Genomic DNA, 18,292 nt, shown 5'->3' on the forward strand with positions numbered 1-18,292 from the left:
ATTCAAACTACTGGTTTTTTAACCGGTTAAATAATCAAACATGGTTCAAGTCAAAACAATTTATTATTAGAATGAGTTTCGATCCACGGGTTGGTATAAAAAAGTAGTCATTTACAACATTTTTTTAATTTGTTATTTAATCAACCCATTATTTATGTTAAGTTCATCATCTTAAAAATCCACAAAAATATTAACACTATACTACATGTTTTGGTTTATCATGCGGTAAAGACAACTTCTTACCTTTGAAATACAAATGTTAAACGTTAGCACACTGTTAATCAGATGATGAATTGACTTTGTATATCCTTATATTCTTCATATGGTATCTATCAGACATAAAATGAAACGTTACAAGAAAGTATTAGTTTATTTACTTTTTAAATGACCTTAAAATATAAGGTTGTTAAGTCATATGTTAGTTCTTAAAGCTGATGTTGAATTGATGCTGATTAAAATATTAACTAGAAAATTGGTCTATGCAATGAAATTAAGCTACATGTGAAATACGATATGATAACTGTGCTATATAAGCCGAAATCATATCCGGAAATAATATTGGAACTCACAATTTGATTTATTTTTTTTTAAATCTTACACCTTTAGATAAAAGTACTAATGTTAAAGAATGAAATTTTCACTTAATTTTTGTTTGGAATGAAGATTAACAAAAGCGAAGGTCAATCATAGTAGATTGTTGGTTTATTTTTTAGACAATTTGTTTTAACTCGTGACCAGTTATTTGTTGCATTATCTAGAGTTAAAATCGGAAACAATGTGAAACAGTGTGTAATTTATTATACCATATAATATATCTTTATATCTGTTGAACAAATTTTTTTGTATGTCACATTATGTTATTGTTTAAATAAATTTATTTATTCTAGACCGTGTATTACATGGGTAGCTAACCTAGTTTACCAAATATATATGTGATATATTGATATATCAAGGATATCACCGCTAATTCAAACATTAGTTCAAACATTAGTTGGTTGTTGTCATTTATACGAGCCGTGTAGCTTTTCCTTGGACAACAAGCCCGTAGAGGTATCAAACCTGACATTGACCAAGTGGCTATACCAAGCATATAGCCAACAGTCCATACACATTTTACGTAAAATCATTGTTTTAACCCGCTACTTTTTTTTAATACCCAACAACAAACATAACCTATAGTCCAATACACATTTGAGTAACCCATTACACGAAATAATCGATTAAACATAAACAAACATGTTAATGTCTAATATTGAACTAAAGGTTGATTGGGTAATGGCCTCATGGGAATTGAAGTTCGAATTATCGTTCACTCGACTCATTAATTGATTGAACTAATCATAATCTCGTAGGGCTTGATTGCGAATTTCGACTTGCGTTGATGCTTGAAGTCTGAATTGTGATTGTTATTTCTTGACACTCGACCACTTATTACTAAAAAACGTACTACATTGAATTGCTTATTAGAAATCTTGATCACACGATATATCAAAGAGTATCAATTATTAATAATTGATCAACAACTTTACTTCGAAGAATGCAAGGAGAGTCTCACGTTTTGTTGACTTTGTGTTTGTTTACTATTCAACTTTGTTTTGTTAATAATTATCATCAAACTTATTGTCAATTTTTCGGGTGGGTGGGGGGTGAATTTATACATAAGAGCCCATTTTTAGTAGTCGTTTGGCCACCAGAAATCTCATAGACAGGCCTGTGTACGTCTAATCATTTTTTTAAACGATTATCAAGAAATATGTATCTCGTAGGGTAGAGGTGCACAAATCGGGTATTTTGTAGAAACCAGAATCGGTTAAGAACCGGTTTCGGGTATGGTCAACAAAAGTCAAAATCGGGTCGGGTAGGAACCCGTTCCAGGTATGGACAAAGGTCAGAATTTCGTCGGGTAGGACCGGTTCCGGGTATAGTCAGGTTTGCCAGTTTTTTTCGGGTTTCAGGTCAGGTCGAGTTTTAGCTGGGTAAAGATGGAACCAGTTCCGATAGGTCCGGTTCCGGGTGGAAACCCAATACCAAGTCGTACCCGCGAATCAGGTATGCGTAAAAACCGATTGGGTCCAGAACCGGGTATTTTGTGCACCTCTATTGAAGGGACCTCCATATATCATGATTGTCATGGGTTCTAAATATGTTTAGTGAGGACCCCATATTTACTCACTATTTGGTGCAAAGCTTTAAAGTTTCTCCATACTTTTCTCATAAGTTAAAAGGTGGCATGATGGGTTACGAGAGACATGGAGCGACCTTCATTAATTCGATTGGGATGGTCCATGGACCATAGTCCTTTTCTTCTTATACCAAGTCTTCTACTATCATAGAAAACTTTTTACTATATATGAATAATCTTGCATTAAAAAATGCATCACAATATATACATCGTTATAAGATTAACGTATCTTAGCATTTTTAACGTCACAATATTTATAGACTGTATATATCATTTGTAAATAATTTTATAGTCAACAAATAGTATATTAGAATATGTATACGATATATTTACAACGTGTCTAAATAATACGATTGAACAAGTCTTTCTTTTAGATGCCGCTCTAACAAAAGGATTTTTTTTCTTAGGACCAAGTGTTGTGGTGGGATGGGGAGTGTCACTTCATGTCACCGCACTTGACTGTAACCATCAAAAACCATGATACCATCACTAAAATGTGGCCAGATTACCTAGCGAACACCCAAAATATAAAATGGTGTACATTTTGATCAAATGTGATTGGTTGGCGGGGAATAAGTAAATGATTATATTAACATTATTCATTACAATTGTCTTTTAGATTGATTAGTTAATCTCTCGTTACGTGGCAATAACATAGCATCACATTTTAATTAACTAATCCACTCAACATATAGTGTTATGTTTATTAAACATCTAAGCTTTTTCTAAAGACAAAAACATCGAATACACCGTCCGAAAATCTAAACATATTATTAGGCTGAAAAAAAGACCATTATTAGCCATCTAGTTAGACTTTAGTATCCAATAAGATTTCATAGCATCTTTAAAGAAATATTACACCTAAGGTAATTAAATATTCATTTTTTTCTATTAAAGTCATAAACATATTTGTTAAATTATAAAATCACTCCAATTTCATATTTTTTTTCATTGTTACAAAACTTTTTACAAATGTTACTTTTTAAAAAGTTAACTAACCTAAAAAGAACGAATGTGACTCAACTGTCACTTTTTTTAACAATAAAGGGAATTTTAATTGTCCTCAATTATTTGACGCTTCAATTCTAACTTAAAAATCTTCGGTAAGCACAAACCACAAACAACCGGGTATTTTCTGCTTAGACGCAGACACCGAGGCTTGAACCAACGACCTCTTCTAGGAGAATAAGCTGGCTACAATAAGCTAGAAGGTCCGTGAGACTCAACTTTAACTTATTGCTTGTTTTTGTCAAGTTCAACGTGAAGTAAAAAAGGAAACTCAAAGAGAAGATGTCACTAAATAATAACTTTTTTACATAATTCACTCATCTCATTCAATTTTAAAACCTTAAAAAAGGTACTAGTCACTTTTTTGAAAATTGTTAAAAAAATGTTTATCATTTGACATCTAATTCAATTATAAAACCTTATAGAAACTTCATATACTATTTAATTTGTGGTCTATAGATGGCGTGACACTTGGCCTCTTTTGTTTACCTTATATTCTAATCTAAGTACTGCTATGTATTTTAAAAAAATAAACTTTCACATGGTTATTATAAAACTTTATTTCTTTCTTTGTTTGAAAATACGCAATACCTTTCATATTGATTATTGTAAAATTACACTTCTTCTTTCATTATATTAAGACTAATAATTCCATTTATTGTTACTCAAAAGTCTTAAGAAGCTTTTTATACAAGTATGACGACATTTCTATAAGGTAATAACTACTATTATACCATAACCATAACGAAACAAATAAATTATAATTTTTTTTAACAACAAATTTCTTTCTGAACTTGAGCGTGTTTTAGAGAAAATTAGTGGTGGTGGTTGTGAATGAGGGAATGAAAAGAGAAAGAAAGAAGGTAGTAGCAAAATAATGATTTCTGAGTGTTTAAAGGACATAAAATTCCATGTAGAATAAATGATTCCATTCTACTACCCAATCAAACAATTTATTTCATGCTTTTACAATAATTCTTTCCATTTTCACGTATTATTCATCTCTAACCGGACAATTTACAACATTTATTTGTCATGTCATATTGATATCGCCATATTACACTTGGAAACAAAATACTTTATCGTTTTATAATATTCTGGTATTTAAATAAAGTAAACCAAAAGTGATAATATATTCCCTCTAGAAGTCTATCAATTACCTTTAACATAAGAAACTTAAAAAAATAAAAATCTAATAAAAATATATTCTAACTTTCTAAATCAAAATAAAAAATATTGATTACCAAACCAGCTATGCTTGCTCCAACGGCCAGGAATGTCATAAATGACCCAAATGTTTTTTGGATTTTACCAGAGCATTAAAACATGTCGTGCCTTCGGAGGGGATGAGCCAACTGGGTTTTACCGGGATCGCCAAGCCAAACTCGGATGCCAGCGTGGATCCTGATCATGTCAGCATGGTTGGTCTAAGTGAAGAGACGGGGCACGACGTGTTCACGCAGTAAGATAACTTAACCGGGAAAGCCAGCGATCGATTAAAATAATATTGATTATCAAAGAAACCACCGGCGCCAAATGTTTACCAAGTCAAAGTCAAGCTTAAGAAATTTCTCAATTAAATCACCTTCCTCCCCCAGCTAAAACATAAAAATAAAAATAAAATAAAAAAAATAAACACGGCATCAATTAATTCAATTCAATTAAATTTAATCAAAGACGACGAGTACGACTACACACCTACAGCCTAAAGACTTCACCACTACTAACAAACTTCTTCTTCTTCTTCTTCTTCTTCATTTTCTTCTACGCCAATTTTCTCAACAAACAAACAATTTAACAACAATAATAATAATAATAATAATAATAATAACCTCTCAATCTCTCAGAGCATATTCCTCTACCGGCACTCTCCGGCCACACAGGTTCGTATCTGTTTCCAATGATACACTTAATTATAATAATAATAATTATTATTATAATAATCATTTTGTATTTAAGTAGTTGATTTTTACGAGGTTAGATTTTTAGATCGAGCTGGTATGAATGAATGAATGTATTCTGATCTACTACTAGTTGTTTTTGTATTTGAATTTGATTTTGCTTTAGCGTTTTACTTTTATCGAATGAGTAGGTAGCTTTATTGCCAGAGGCATTGTTCCGAATATTCCTCCACTTACGCCGCCGTTGACGGCGGTTGATGCCGGTACTCCGCCGACAGGTAAATCTAGCTTCCGCCTGTACGGCACATCCGTCGTCTAGTTCTACAGTTATAGTTAATTATTATTATTATTATTATTATTATTATTATTATTATTATTATTATTATTATTATTATCGAATTGACTGAGTTTGAAATTGAGTTGAGACTATTAGATTTAAGATCGAGGTTGAGATTATTGTGATTTAAGATCTCGGTGTTTATTATTGTGATTTTATAGAATTTGCGTAATTAAATCTCATTATGTAACTATATTAAGGAAGAATTGAATGAGATTGTGATTATTTTTAGTAATTGTTTCCGTTTATTATTAGCATCAATAGATTAGAATATCATTTTCTGTTTATTTAGTGTATAATATTATGGAAATTAATGATATAGTTTCAGTAATTGAGCTATTTCAAAGCTTGATTGAGTACACAAGCTTCTATTGATTTAGCAATTGTTAGGGCTCGATTTAACACACGTAAGAGTAAATCTATGGATTTTGATTATTTTGTTGATCAATAGCTGCAGTAGGAGTGCAAACGAGCCGAGCTGCTCGCGAGCTACTTGAGCTTGGATCGATAAAAGATCAAGACGAGCCAAGCCTTTTCGAGCTCGAGTCGAGCCCGGGCCTCAAGTAAACCTCGTTTAGTTATCGAGCCGTATCTTGATCCTCGTGTGGGAGCCTAAACCTCGTTTAGGCTTGTCGAACCTTAACGAGCCCTGTGTGTTTTTAAGTTTTACCTCTTTTGGTTTTCTATAGTTCTATGTATTGATTGCACATTGCACAGCCGAGCTTTAACTCGTTTAAGGTACTACACGAGCTCGAGTCGAGCTTAGGCTCGTCTAAGGTTTTTCTCAAACTGTATAGAAATAATTAAAAACATATATAAATTAAGTAATATATAATAAACAAGCGGAGCGCGAGCCGAGCCGAGCCCGGCAAGTCACAAGATGAGCTCGAGCTTTAGAAAATGAGCTCGAAATGAGCCGAGCTCGGGCTCGGCTCGTTTACACATGCATACTCTTTAGTAATTCAATAGCACTAATGTTTACTTTATAGTCTTGACTTTTGAATGATCATGCTTAATTCTGAATATCTCTCATTAGTGACACTAATTAATGTTAGTCATCTGCATTTACAGGAACAGAACATGATCTTTTGAGATAGAACTTCGTATCATTATATGTTATTGAAGGCTGAGAATTGAAAATTTGAAATCCAGCTTCATCATAAATTCCAAGTCATGTGGTAACAGAAGAAGCTTCAGAATGCCATGAACATGTGGTGTAAGTGTAACACAAGGAACTTGTTTTGGAAAACAAGTTTAAGCATCAAGAATTAGTTCAACTGACATCTATCAAACCAATGCATTTCTGGTTTCCTTCTTCATATCAAGGAGTTACTTAATTTTACAAAGGTTCATACAAACATTAGTTAGATTTGTATGAACTTTGGTTTCACAAGTTTTGATCCCTCTATTAAGTAGCAGCAGATATGAAGAAATGGTATATCTATGTTCTATCTGCAACTCTGTTAACATTAACAGTCTTCGGCTACTTCGTTATGATAAATCCGATTAGAGAAGCTTATATTTCACCACCTTCATATTACAACACAACAACATCCATAAATCCTCTTGAATGGATAAGATCTGATGAAGCCCCTGTTCATAATCCTGAAAGTGACTCAAAAATTGTATCAACCGATGAAATAGTTTCCACTCTCTTCACTGAAAGAAACATCTCAATTCAAGAACAACAACCGTTATACACATGGAATCACTTAAAACATCTGATCAGTCACGATCGAGTTCTTCCGAACACGGTAGAGGCCATAAAAGATGCTGGTGTCGCGTGGGATAACCTTATGAAATCAGTCGAGGATGAAAAACGTAATGTGAACAAAACTTCAGGGGGCAAAATGAAAGAAAAACAATGTCCGCATTTTCTTAGTAAGATGAATGCCACTGAGCTTAATGATACTGGATATAAGTTAACGGTTCCTTGTGGGCTAACTCAGGGTTCATCGGTTACATTTATTGGTATCCCAAATGGACTTCTTGGTAACTTTAGAGTTGACTTGACTGGTGAACCGCTTCCCGGTGAACCCGACCCACCGGTTATATTGCATTACAATGTTCGACTCCAAGGTGATAAAATAACTGAAGACCCTGTAATTGTTCAAAACACGTGGACCATTGCTCATGATTGGGGTGAAGAAGAACGTTGTCCAAATCCCGACCCTGATAAGAATAAAAAAGGTACAAATAAATAATATATTTTTTCGTTAGATTTATGAAATACATAGGCTTGTAAACGAACCTAACCGTGATATTTCATTTAACTTTAACTGAACAAACAATCGAACCGAACAATTAAATGAACAAGGTTTTCTTGTTCATGTTCATTCGTTAAGTAAATTGACGTGTTTGTGTTCGTGTCCGTTTATGCTCATTCGCTAACAATACAGTGAAAGGTTCGTGAGCATAACGAAGCAACATAACTGAGCTAGAACCAACTAAAAGTAAGCGTGAACAATAATGTGTTGAACAATAATGTGTTGGGCCTAAAAATTAATGAATATTTTACGAACACACATAAACAAATTTAAAATAATGAACTAGACACGTGTTCATGTTCGTTCGTTTGTTAAATAAAAAACCTTCTCGCTGTACGGTTAACTAAACCTTTGGTTCACTTACATACCTAGGAATACATAACTTTGCATCTTTTATAAAAATTTAATCAACGTTTATTGCAAAATGGCAGTTGATGAATTAGATCAGTGTAACGAGAAAGTGGGCAAAGTTATCAACGGGTCAAAAACCAGAAACTATTTCCCGTTTAAACAAGGTTATCTTTCGGTTGCAACTCTTCGGGTAGGATCAGAAGGAATCCAGATGACAGTTGACGGGAAACACATAACCTCATTTGCTTTTCGAGAAGTAATATTCTTAACTTTATTGATCTATAAATAAAGCTGTTAACTTTGTTTAAGACTTAAAGTATGACCTTTTGACCAGACTTTGGAACCATGGCTGGTTAGTGAAGTAAGGATCTCGGGTGACTTAAAGTTGGTGTCGGTTGTAGCTAGCGGTTTGCCAACTTCTGAAGATTCAGATCATGTTATTGATTTAGAATCACTTAAATCACCTCCAATTCCTTTGAAAAAGAAGATTACTCTATTAATTGGAGTTTTTTCTACTGCAAATAATTTCAAACGACGTATGGCTGTTCGAAGAACATGGATGCAATATCCTCAGGTTAAATCTGGAGAGGTTGCAGTCCGTTTTTTTGTCGGTCTAGTAAGTAATTTACTATTTAATTTACTTTTCATATATTATTTTTAAATTGACATGATATTAACAATAATGATAATATTGTAGCATAAGAATAGAGTGGTGAATGAGGAACTTTGGAATGAGGCAAAGACTTACGGAGATGTACAGTTAATGCCGTTTGTTGACTATTATAGTCTTATTTCATGGAAGACAATTGCCATTTGTATATTTGGGGTAATACTTTTATATAAATTTATAACTGAATCATGATTTTAATAATGTGTAGCTGCTGACTAGATATGTTTTTATAATAGACAGAAGTTATCTCGGCAAAATATGTCATGAAAACAGACGATGATGCGTTTGTTCGCGTAGATGAAGTTTTGGCTTCGTTGAAACGAGTCAACGTGAGTCAAGGATTGCTTTACGGGTTAATTAATTCGGATTCTCAACCGCATCGTAACCCCGATAGCAAGTGGTATATCAGCCCTGAGGTATGAAATTTTTCTATAATTAGTCATTATTAAACCTCATAATCGTGACCCGTTCTTATATAAATGGGCTGAAATCATACAATGGGTCAAAATGGTTCAACTCTATTAAGCTAGCTAAGTTAACACGAGTTAGGCTGTAAACGGGCCAAGTCAAGCTGATCCGAGCCAGGTTGAGCTCAGGATCGAGCTTGAACTTCAACGAGCCGGTTCGGCTCGTTTATTTTACCGAGCTGAAAAGTTGAGCTAGATCTTGGCTCGTAAAAAGATCTAGCCAGCACGTGGCTCGTCAAACAGGGTCGTCAATTTTTGTTTTAATTTTCATTTACACATTCATATATAAAAGAAAATAAGTAATTTTTTTTAACATACACATGATACAAATTTATAAACTAGAGAATTTGTAACATTATATGTATTATTTTTGTTATATCTTTTCAATACTTTTATATTTTATTATTGCTATTATTATATGTTAAAACTTGGGGTTTAATTTAAAGCGAACCAATTGATCGAGCCACATGCTTACTGAACCCATTACCTGAGCGAACCGCTTTGCCAGGTTTAGTCGTCACACAACAAAACTATCCTGATTTCGTGTTTGAAAATTTACCCTGTTTATGTTAGGAATGGCCCGAAGAAAAATACCCTCCGTGGGCGCATGGGCCGGGTTATGTTGTGACTCATGACATTGCAAAGGCGATTAACAATAAACACAAAAAGGGTCACCTAAAGGTTTGTTACATGCTTTCAATATAAATGTTTCAAAGTTTGAATTATTATTATAAAACTGGATTTTAATGAATACATATATTATATATAATCAGATGTTTAAGCATAAAGAGGTAGGTCCCAGCAGAGCCCAGTTGGACCCGCAAGACTCACCTTGAAGAGGGACGTCTGCGCAAAGGCCAACTGGTTCCGCAGGACCCACCATGCTTAGAGAGATGAAGACATTACGCGCAGTACGCCAGCTGTTCCCGCAGGAAAAGCCTCCCAATGGTGAAGTACCCCGCCTGTTCCCGCAGCTGCGGATACAAGCCATCAGGGAAGGCTACCCGCACTAATAGTAAGGCTACACGCACAAGGCACTAACTCTCAATAATTCAGTAATGTCACCTGAAGAAGGAATGAGCAAGGCGGGAATACTCCCGCCCAAATGAGCCAGTCCGTACGCTTCTGGAGGATCTTTTGTACTATACTTGCCAAGGTATGGACAAAATAGACAAGATCTGACAAAATAGAAAAAATCACCGCCGGCTCAGTGAAGGATGCAGTGAAGATGGCACTGACAGCCGGCGGAGATGACGTCACAATTGGAACAGTTGCCTCAACGGGATGAGCAACTGAACCAACACTGCAAACAGGCGCAGCTGCCTGGGTCATCGCCTCAGGTAGGTTGACCAAACCTACCGTCGTGGGTCCAGAACTGCTCCTTAGGGAATAGAATAAAAGAGAAACAGTTAGAAGAAAAACCCTAAATCAGCAAAAAGAGATGGAGCATACCATAGGGAATAGAATTCGAACTGTATTCAAGGATGATAAGTACTTGCGGCGTCCCAGAACCGGCATCCTTCCATACCCGGCTCATCCCAAGCATCACCATCCCAGACTCCGCAAAGCGGTAAACCGGAGTCTGGATCCGGGAGATCTTGGTAAACCATTCCGCCTCCTGGTAGTTGGAGGCGTGAAGGTTGGGAAGTGCCCTCCCGTTCTTGAATGTCATCGCAATAGGGACGACACGGGCAGAGATATAGAAGAACTCCTGCTTCCAAGACCGAAAACTGCGCTCGGTAGCACAGATCTTCAAACCCTTGATCCGAGTGATCAAGGTGTACCAGCCCTGGATGCACCTCCAGGAATAGAAGGTCATCAGGCGGTCGACGCGGGGCTCAACACCCAGAATGTGGCACACCCATTCAAAGTGACGAACCTTTGCGATCGCCATCGGGTGTACCTCCGTTAAGTGTACACCGTGTTTCTCCAAAACACGGTACACAAACTTCGTCAATGGGAACCTGAGATTCCCATAGATGAAGAATGCAGCATACACCCCTATCTTGCCCTTGGGGGCATCGTACACCGTCTGGTGAGGCTCAGGAAACTCAGGCTCGAAAGGCTCGATCATGAACTTCTTGACGATGTACTGATAAAGGTCGACAGAAAGAACACACTGGCACTCGCCAGCAGTACTCTTTGTCAGACGCGGACATCGGGTTCTCAGGGTATACGTCAGACTCTTCGGCAGTAACCTCAGGATCATGAGTAGAAGACATGTTGAGGATGGAAAGAAGAACGATTTCAGAAGAATGCTCGACAAAAGTTAGAGTATTCGCCGGAAATAGCTTAGAAGAAGTGAAAGTGTGAGTTGAGATGCATCCTCTTCCCCCTTTATATACCCATCGCAATGAATGCGATGAATTTAATGCGGGGGAGAGGGAAAAGCGCAGGCGCAATGAGACGATGACACGTGGAAAGAAAGCTGGCAACAGCTGTCGACATGACGCGTGCCGTAAAATTCGCGCCCGAAAACTCGCGCCCACGCGCCTGAAAAAGCGTCTGGAATGACCATATACTGTCATGTCGCCATAACTTACTGCACGTCCTGAAACTGTCAGAAGAAACCGTCGGACGACGCTAACGTCCCTTCAACAGTTTGGACTGTTCTTATCCTTTCACCAACTCTTCGAACTTCAAAAAGATTCAAAAAGATTCAAAGATTCAAAAATAAGAGGGAATATACCCCCTTACCTTGGTAACCAAGAAACCGTAAGACAAGTGCGGGTACAGTGTCAAGGCGAAACCCTTCACATACCTAGCACCTGCAGGGAATTGAAGCCAAGAATACCTTGGAAACCAAGAAACCGTAAGACAAGTGCGGGTACAGTGTCAAGGCGAAACCCTTCACATACTTAGCACCTGTAGGAAATTGAAGCCAAGAATACCTTGGAAGTCAAGTAACTATAAGACGAGTGCGGGTACAGTGTCAAGGCGAAACCCTTCACATACTTAGCACTTGCAGGGAATTAAAACCAAGAAGGATCTTCTGGGCCATGCTTGTGGAAAGGGAAATAACATCCCCGCATAGCGGGAACGTTGAGAACTAGATTGTTTGAAGCTCCAAGATGGAATTGGTTGTTTAACATAATTGATCACTATGTCTAAAACTACCAAAACCTCGTGGAGAATCTACACAAGTGAAACTCAACACTCCTGACTTGCGAGGAGGTTACATACCTACCCGCATCATACCCAAAGATCAAGCAGAAAAGTCGGGAATTTCTGCACGTGACATTAGGAAACCCGCGGGAAGAATCCCCACGGAGAACCTTAAAACTAAAAACCCTTTTCAAAACCCCTTGCTCAAGTCCAAAAGTTCACCTCACTTATTAACAATTCATGAGAAGAACATTGGACTGGAAGACTTGAAGAGGTAGGTCCCAGCAGAGCCCAGTTGGACCCGCAAGACTCACCTTGAATAGGGACGTCTGCGCAAAGACCAACTGGTTCCGCAGGACCCACCATGCTCAGAGAGATGAAGACCTTACGCGCAGTACGCCAGCTGTTCCCGCAGGAAAAGCCTCCCAATGGTGAAGTACCCCGCCTGTTCCCGCAGCTGTGGATACAAGCCATCAGGGAAGGCTACCCACACTAATAGTAAGGCTACACGTACAAGGCACTAACTCTCAATAATTCAGTAATGTCACCTGAAGAAGGAATGAGCAAGGCGGGAATACTCCCGCCCAAATGAGCCAGTCCGTACGCTTCTGGAGGATCTTTTGTACTATACCTGCCAAGGTATGGACAAAATAGACAAGATCTGACCAAAGCAGCCCATGAACCAATCACAGGGTGACAGCTCACTGACAACAGTACGACGAGGAGCACGCTCTAGTACAGAATGTCACTATCAGCCGCTGCCTACTCATCAACCCTCATCGTGGCACGTACATAGCCTGCAGTTGGTGGAAAAGGAATAGTACACAGCCGGCCATGTCACTATCAGCCGCTGCCTACCCACCAACCACCAGCATGGCACGTGCGTAGCCCACAGTTGGTAGAAAAGGAATATTATACAGCTGGCTGTACCTGCTTGGAAACCTACATTCGGCTATAAATACTCCAACACCTTGGAACGGTATTATCATCTTATATCTTATACCATCACATATCTTATCTGCTCTAGCTATTTCTCTTAATATACACTTATATTCAGAGCAATCTAGTCTGATTCTCACGCCGGAGGGTAGTCACAAGGAGGTACCCCCCCTTCTCAGTGACGAGCTCACGGTGTCCGTTTTGCAGGTCATCAGAAGAATAACCATCTTTGCCGGACCTAACCCTCGTGGGAAACATATACCTGACCCTAAGATTATCCGTAATCTGCCGGGGTCACCTAGTGTTTCTTCAGGCCCGAAGAAAAATACCCTCCGTGGGCGCATGGGCCGGGTTATGTTGTGACTCATGACATTGCAAAGGCGATTAACAATAAACACAAAAAGGGTCACCTAAAGGTTTGTTACATGCTTTCAATATAAATGTTTCAAAGTTTGAATTATTATTATAAAACTGGATTTTAATGAATACATATATTATATATAATCAGATGTTTAAGCTAGAAGATGTGGCAATGGGGATATGGATTGCGGATTTAAAAAAGAACGGTTTAGAAGTAAGATACGAAAAAGAAGAACGAGTGTATAACGAAGGTTGCAAAGACGGGTATGTAGTCGCACACTATCAAGGACCTCGAGAAATGTTGTGTTTATGGCAAAAGCTTCAAGAAAATAAGCGGGCATTTTGTTGTGGGAATTAATAGGTTTATAATAATAATAACACGAGTGTTATGTTGTGTTGTATCATGTGTAGCTAGTTAGCTAGGTACTTCTTTTACCTATGATGCATAGTATAGGTTTAACAAATGGTTTTGTAGGATTATGTGAGTGTGTTATACCGGTGTAATCACGTCTAAGAACTACGTATCTCTAGCTATCTGATACGTTGAATTATTCGTCGCGTATCTACTTTTGTTTCGCTAACAAACTAAAATCTCATTAGATGCGTTAACTATTGTCGCTTATCAAATTTCGCTCACGTGTTAATGTATTATGAAGTGAATGCCATTCACTTGTATGCTATTTGTGAAAATGACAAAATGAGCATACTTTTAAACGGCGAGTAGGGGTCTAAACGAGCCAAGTCGCTTGTTACCTACTCGAGATCAAGTCGCTAACAACTCGAATCAAGCCAGGCTTAATATAACTCGAGCCCGAGCTCGAGTATACAAATAAGCTTGTTTTATAAACAAGCCCGAGTTTCATTTATTGTAGTTGAGCTAACACATGAAGCTAAACAAGTAATAATATAATTTTATTTATTTATGTTTATATAATAAAAAATATTATATATAAAATTGAGAAAAAACAACTAAATAATATACTCTCTCCGTCCCATTATAAGTGTCATAGTTTGACTTTTCAAGTTTTTCTTTTGCAACCTTGACCGTAAATATTTTTGTTCGTGTCATATAATACTTGATGAAAATTATATCAATGTAAAATACATTAAAAACCCAATCCATTCATATATTTTACATCAAGTATTATATAACACAAGCAAAAATATTGTCGGTCAAAGTTAAACAAGAAAGACTTAAAAAATCAAATTAGGGCACTTATAATGGGACGGGGAGAGTATATCATGTTTTATTACTATACATAAAGTTGTTAATAATGTATATAAAAGTTAATTACAAATGCATCTACTGATAGATAATAAGTAATCCAAGTTCAAACTTAAAAATAGAGCTCGAACCATATTTGAACTTCACCTTGAGCTTCTGTAGGTTAAACAAGCCGAACTCAAGGTTCATCAATGTGGGGCTCAGCTCAAACTCATTTTCGCCCGTGACAAACCGGTATCAGTTAAAAAGATGTACTCAAGTATGTTTTTACTTTTTACTAATTTCAAGTTTTAACAAACTCAACAACTTAACATAAGATTTAATATAACGAATATATATTTGAAATACGCCGATAGGTGTTACTAGAAACATCTACCCAATATCTTGGTTTATATTTGAAATATAATTAAAGAAATGTACATTTGAATTAGTAAAGGTTCTTAATCAATTTTACTACATTAATTATTAATAATTATTGTATATGATAATTTACAAGTTTGGTGTCGCAAAGCCCCTATTGGGCCACTTTGCAACACCCTATTAGCTTTTTCTAGTTTCGGCTCGTAATGAACATCAGGAAAATCTATCGAATATGAATTTTGTTTTTGTTTTTTTTATTATTTTGTTTTAGTTATGATACCGTGCCAAACACGACAGAAACCAACCGAGTTCGCGTCGGCTCACCGCATTTTGTTTTAGTTCCAGTACCATAATGAAAACCGATCGGATATTGATTTTTGTTTTTTAGTTCTGTTACCGTAACGAATATGACGAAGACTGACTGAATTCTCGTAGACCCAACCGCCTCAACGCTAGGGATCGATAACAGTCGGGTTTTACCAATGATCGAGTTTTACCTACGCCACGCCACGCCATTGGTCGACCCCAAATTTTATAATTTTCTTGTTTCATTTTTGTCTTAGTTTCGATACAATAACACATGTAACCGAAACCAATCGAATTTGCATCAATTTATCGTATCAACGCTTGAGCTTTACCGACCCATCCCACACAACACGCTAGGAAAAACACTAGTTAAAATACAAAAAAGAAAAAGAAAAAGAAAAAAAGAAAAGAAAAAAACATGTTTTTATATTATAATATACTAATACTAATTAACCGAAAATATCTTCTAACGGTTAATATTTTATACATACAAAAGACGGCTTATAAATAGCCAACCACCATCCTCAAACATTCCAGATCCTTCAATACCCTACTTCTCCTTCACTTTTTAACACCTCCAAAACTGTATTCTATCTTCACTCCAATTTTCATAATTCATAACAAAAAAAACCTTAATGGCATCCGAATCATCACAAGCATCCTCTCCGCTTTCCTGGAACAACTGCTTCCAATATTCGCCTCGATCACAACACCCGACCTGATCAGGAGGAGCCGCTCATCCTCCTGATCAACCCGCTTACGCAACGGGTGGTTGTGATCGGTGCGGGGAGTACAGATATAATATCTGACCCCACCAAAGATACCCACCCACCCGCATCCCAAGCGTCAATAGATGCGTTCGTACACTGAAATAAAGCGTACAGAGGATATTAATAATTTAGGTGGGGTATGTGAATGTGAGTGTGTTATATGTTTGGATGAGTGGAAGGTTGGTGACGTGGTGATTAATGATTCATCATTAAAATGGTTAGTTGGGCTTGAATGATTAATGGCAATAATATAATTTATTTAACCATATAAAAAAAACAAATAAAAGTAACTAGTGTCAATCTTCAAAGTTACGTTTACCGTGATCATTCAGGTAAAAGTGTGAGTTAATTGCTTGGTTGGTAACTATGTTTTACGGATCATCTTGCACCGTTAGTCCCCATCATTTAATAATTACACAATCTATCCTTGGTTATAAAGATATATTACATAGGTGTTCCCTACGGTTACATATTCATAAAAACTACAGTCATTACCATAGATGATCGTTAAATATCTTCGTTTAATAAATATATAATTGATATTTGGTTGTAAAGATATATTACTTAAGTGTTATGTATGGTTGATCAATTTTCATAGTATTGATAGTCTTTACCTGGATGATCATTAAATATCTCCATTAAGTGGGTGTGTAGTGTTTATTTTACTCACTTAACGATCAACCATGATAAGGACTATCAATGAAAATTTAACCAAAAGAACACCCAAGTAATATCTTTACAATCACCATGATCAATTGTGTAATTATTAAACGATAGGGACCAAGGATACAGGATCTTCAAAGCATAGGATCTCCAACCAAGCAATTAGCTTTAAAAGTATTTTAGAGGTAACGGTGTTGAAAAACTAAAGCATCAAGTTTAGTCAAGCTCGAGTATATATGCTATAATTAATTTAATAAACATATGACAATACAGGATTCGATGATATGCGTATGAAGAGGTAGGTCCCAGCAGAGCCCAGTTGGACCCGCAAGACTCACCTTGAAGAGGGACGTCTGCGCAGAAACCAACTGGATCCGCAGGACCAACCATGCTCAGAGACGTGACGTCCTTACGCGCAGTACGCAAGCTGGTCCCGCAGGAAATGCCTCCCGATGGTGAAGGACTCCGCCTGTCCCCGCAGCCTCGGATACAAGCCATCAGGGAAGGCCACCCGCGCAGCATGGCTACACGCACAAGGCACTTAGCTCTCAATCACTCAGTGTCACCTGAAGGAATGAGCGAAGCCGGGAACTATCCCGCACAAGGGCGGGAGGGGGAATACTCCCGCCCAAATAAGCCAGTCCGTACGATACAGGAAGATCTTCTGTACTGTACCTGACGAGGTATGGAAAAAGATCTGACTAAAGATACGACAGCTTATTGACCACAGTATGGCAAGCAGCATGCTCCTGTACTGTGTCACTATTAGCCGCTGCCTACTCACCAACTACTGCCATACCACGTGCGTAGCCGGCAGTTGGTGGAAAGGGAATAGTACACAGCAGGCCTGGTCACTATCAGCCGCTGCCTACCCACCAACTACCAGCAGGGCACGTGCGTAGGCCACTGTTGGTGGAACAGGAACACTGTTGCAGCCGGCCACACCTCCTTGGAAACCTACCTTCGGCTATAAATACCACAAATGGTATGACCATCTCATCTTATCTGATATCATCATATTACACCTGATATCTGCTCTAGCAATCTCTTAATATACATTTATATTTAAAGAGCAATCTAGTCTGATTCTCACGCCGGAGGGTGGTCACAAGGAGGAACCCCCCCTTCTCAGTGACAAGCTCACGGTGTCTGTTTTGCAGGTTATCAGAAGAACCATCTTCTCAGGGTCTAACCCCTCGTGGGAAACATCTATCTAACCCCCAGGTTACCAGTAATCTGCCCGGGGTCCGGTTAGTGTTTCTTCATTGGCGCCATCCGTGCATAAAGCTAGAACTACATTTTTCTCCAGTTTTTTCAAACTTCTAAGATGGTTAAAGAAATTCCGGTAACCACAACCCCAGCTACTGGGGGGAATACCGGC

The 18,292-nt window shown here is 37.5% G+C and overlaps 1 protein-coding gene across 1 annotated transcript; it reads left to right on the plus strand.

Moving 5' to 3' along the window:
- The first annotated feature begins 6,488 nt into the window (after positions 1-6,488).
- LOC143533116 (beta-1,3-galactosyltransferase GALT1-like) lies at positions 6,489-14,091 on the plus strand. The gene is made up of 7 exons (XM_077027982.1): positions 6,489-7,618; positions 8,127-8,302; positions 8,381-8,662; positions 8,744-8,872; positions 8,953-9,132; positions 9,757-9,864; positions 13,736-14,091. Exons 1-7 carry the CDS (start codon positions 6,853-6,855, stop codon positions 13,943-13,945), a joined length of 1,851 nt encoding a protein of 616 aa, XP_076884097.1. The 5' UTR covers positions 6,489-6,852; the 3' UTR covers positions 13,946-14,091.
- Positions 14,092-18,292: the final 4,201 nt, after the last annotated feature.

The sequence above is a fragment of the Bidens hawaiensis genome, unplaced genomic scaffold (assembly GCF_021521415.1).
Source record: "Bidens hawaiensis isolate Kalapana, Puna unplaced genomic scaffold, B.hawaiensis_p1.1 tig00009618_1, whole genome shotgun sequence".
NCBI lineage: Eukaryota > Viridiplantae > Streptophyta > Magnoliopsida > Asterales > Asteraceae > Bidens > Bidens hawaiensis.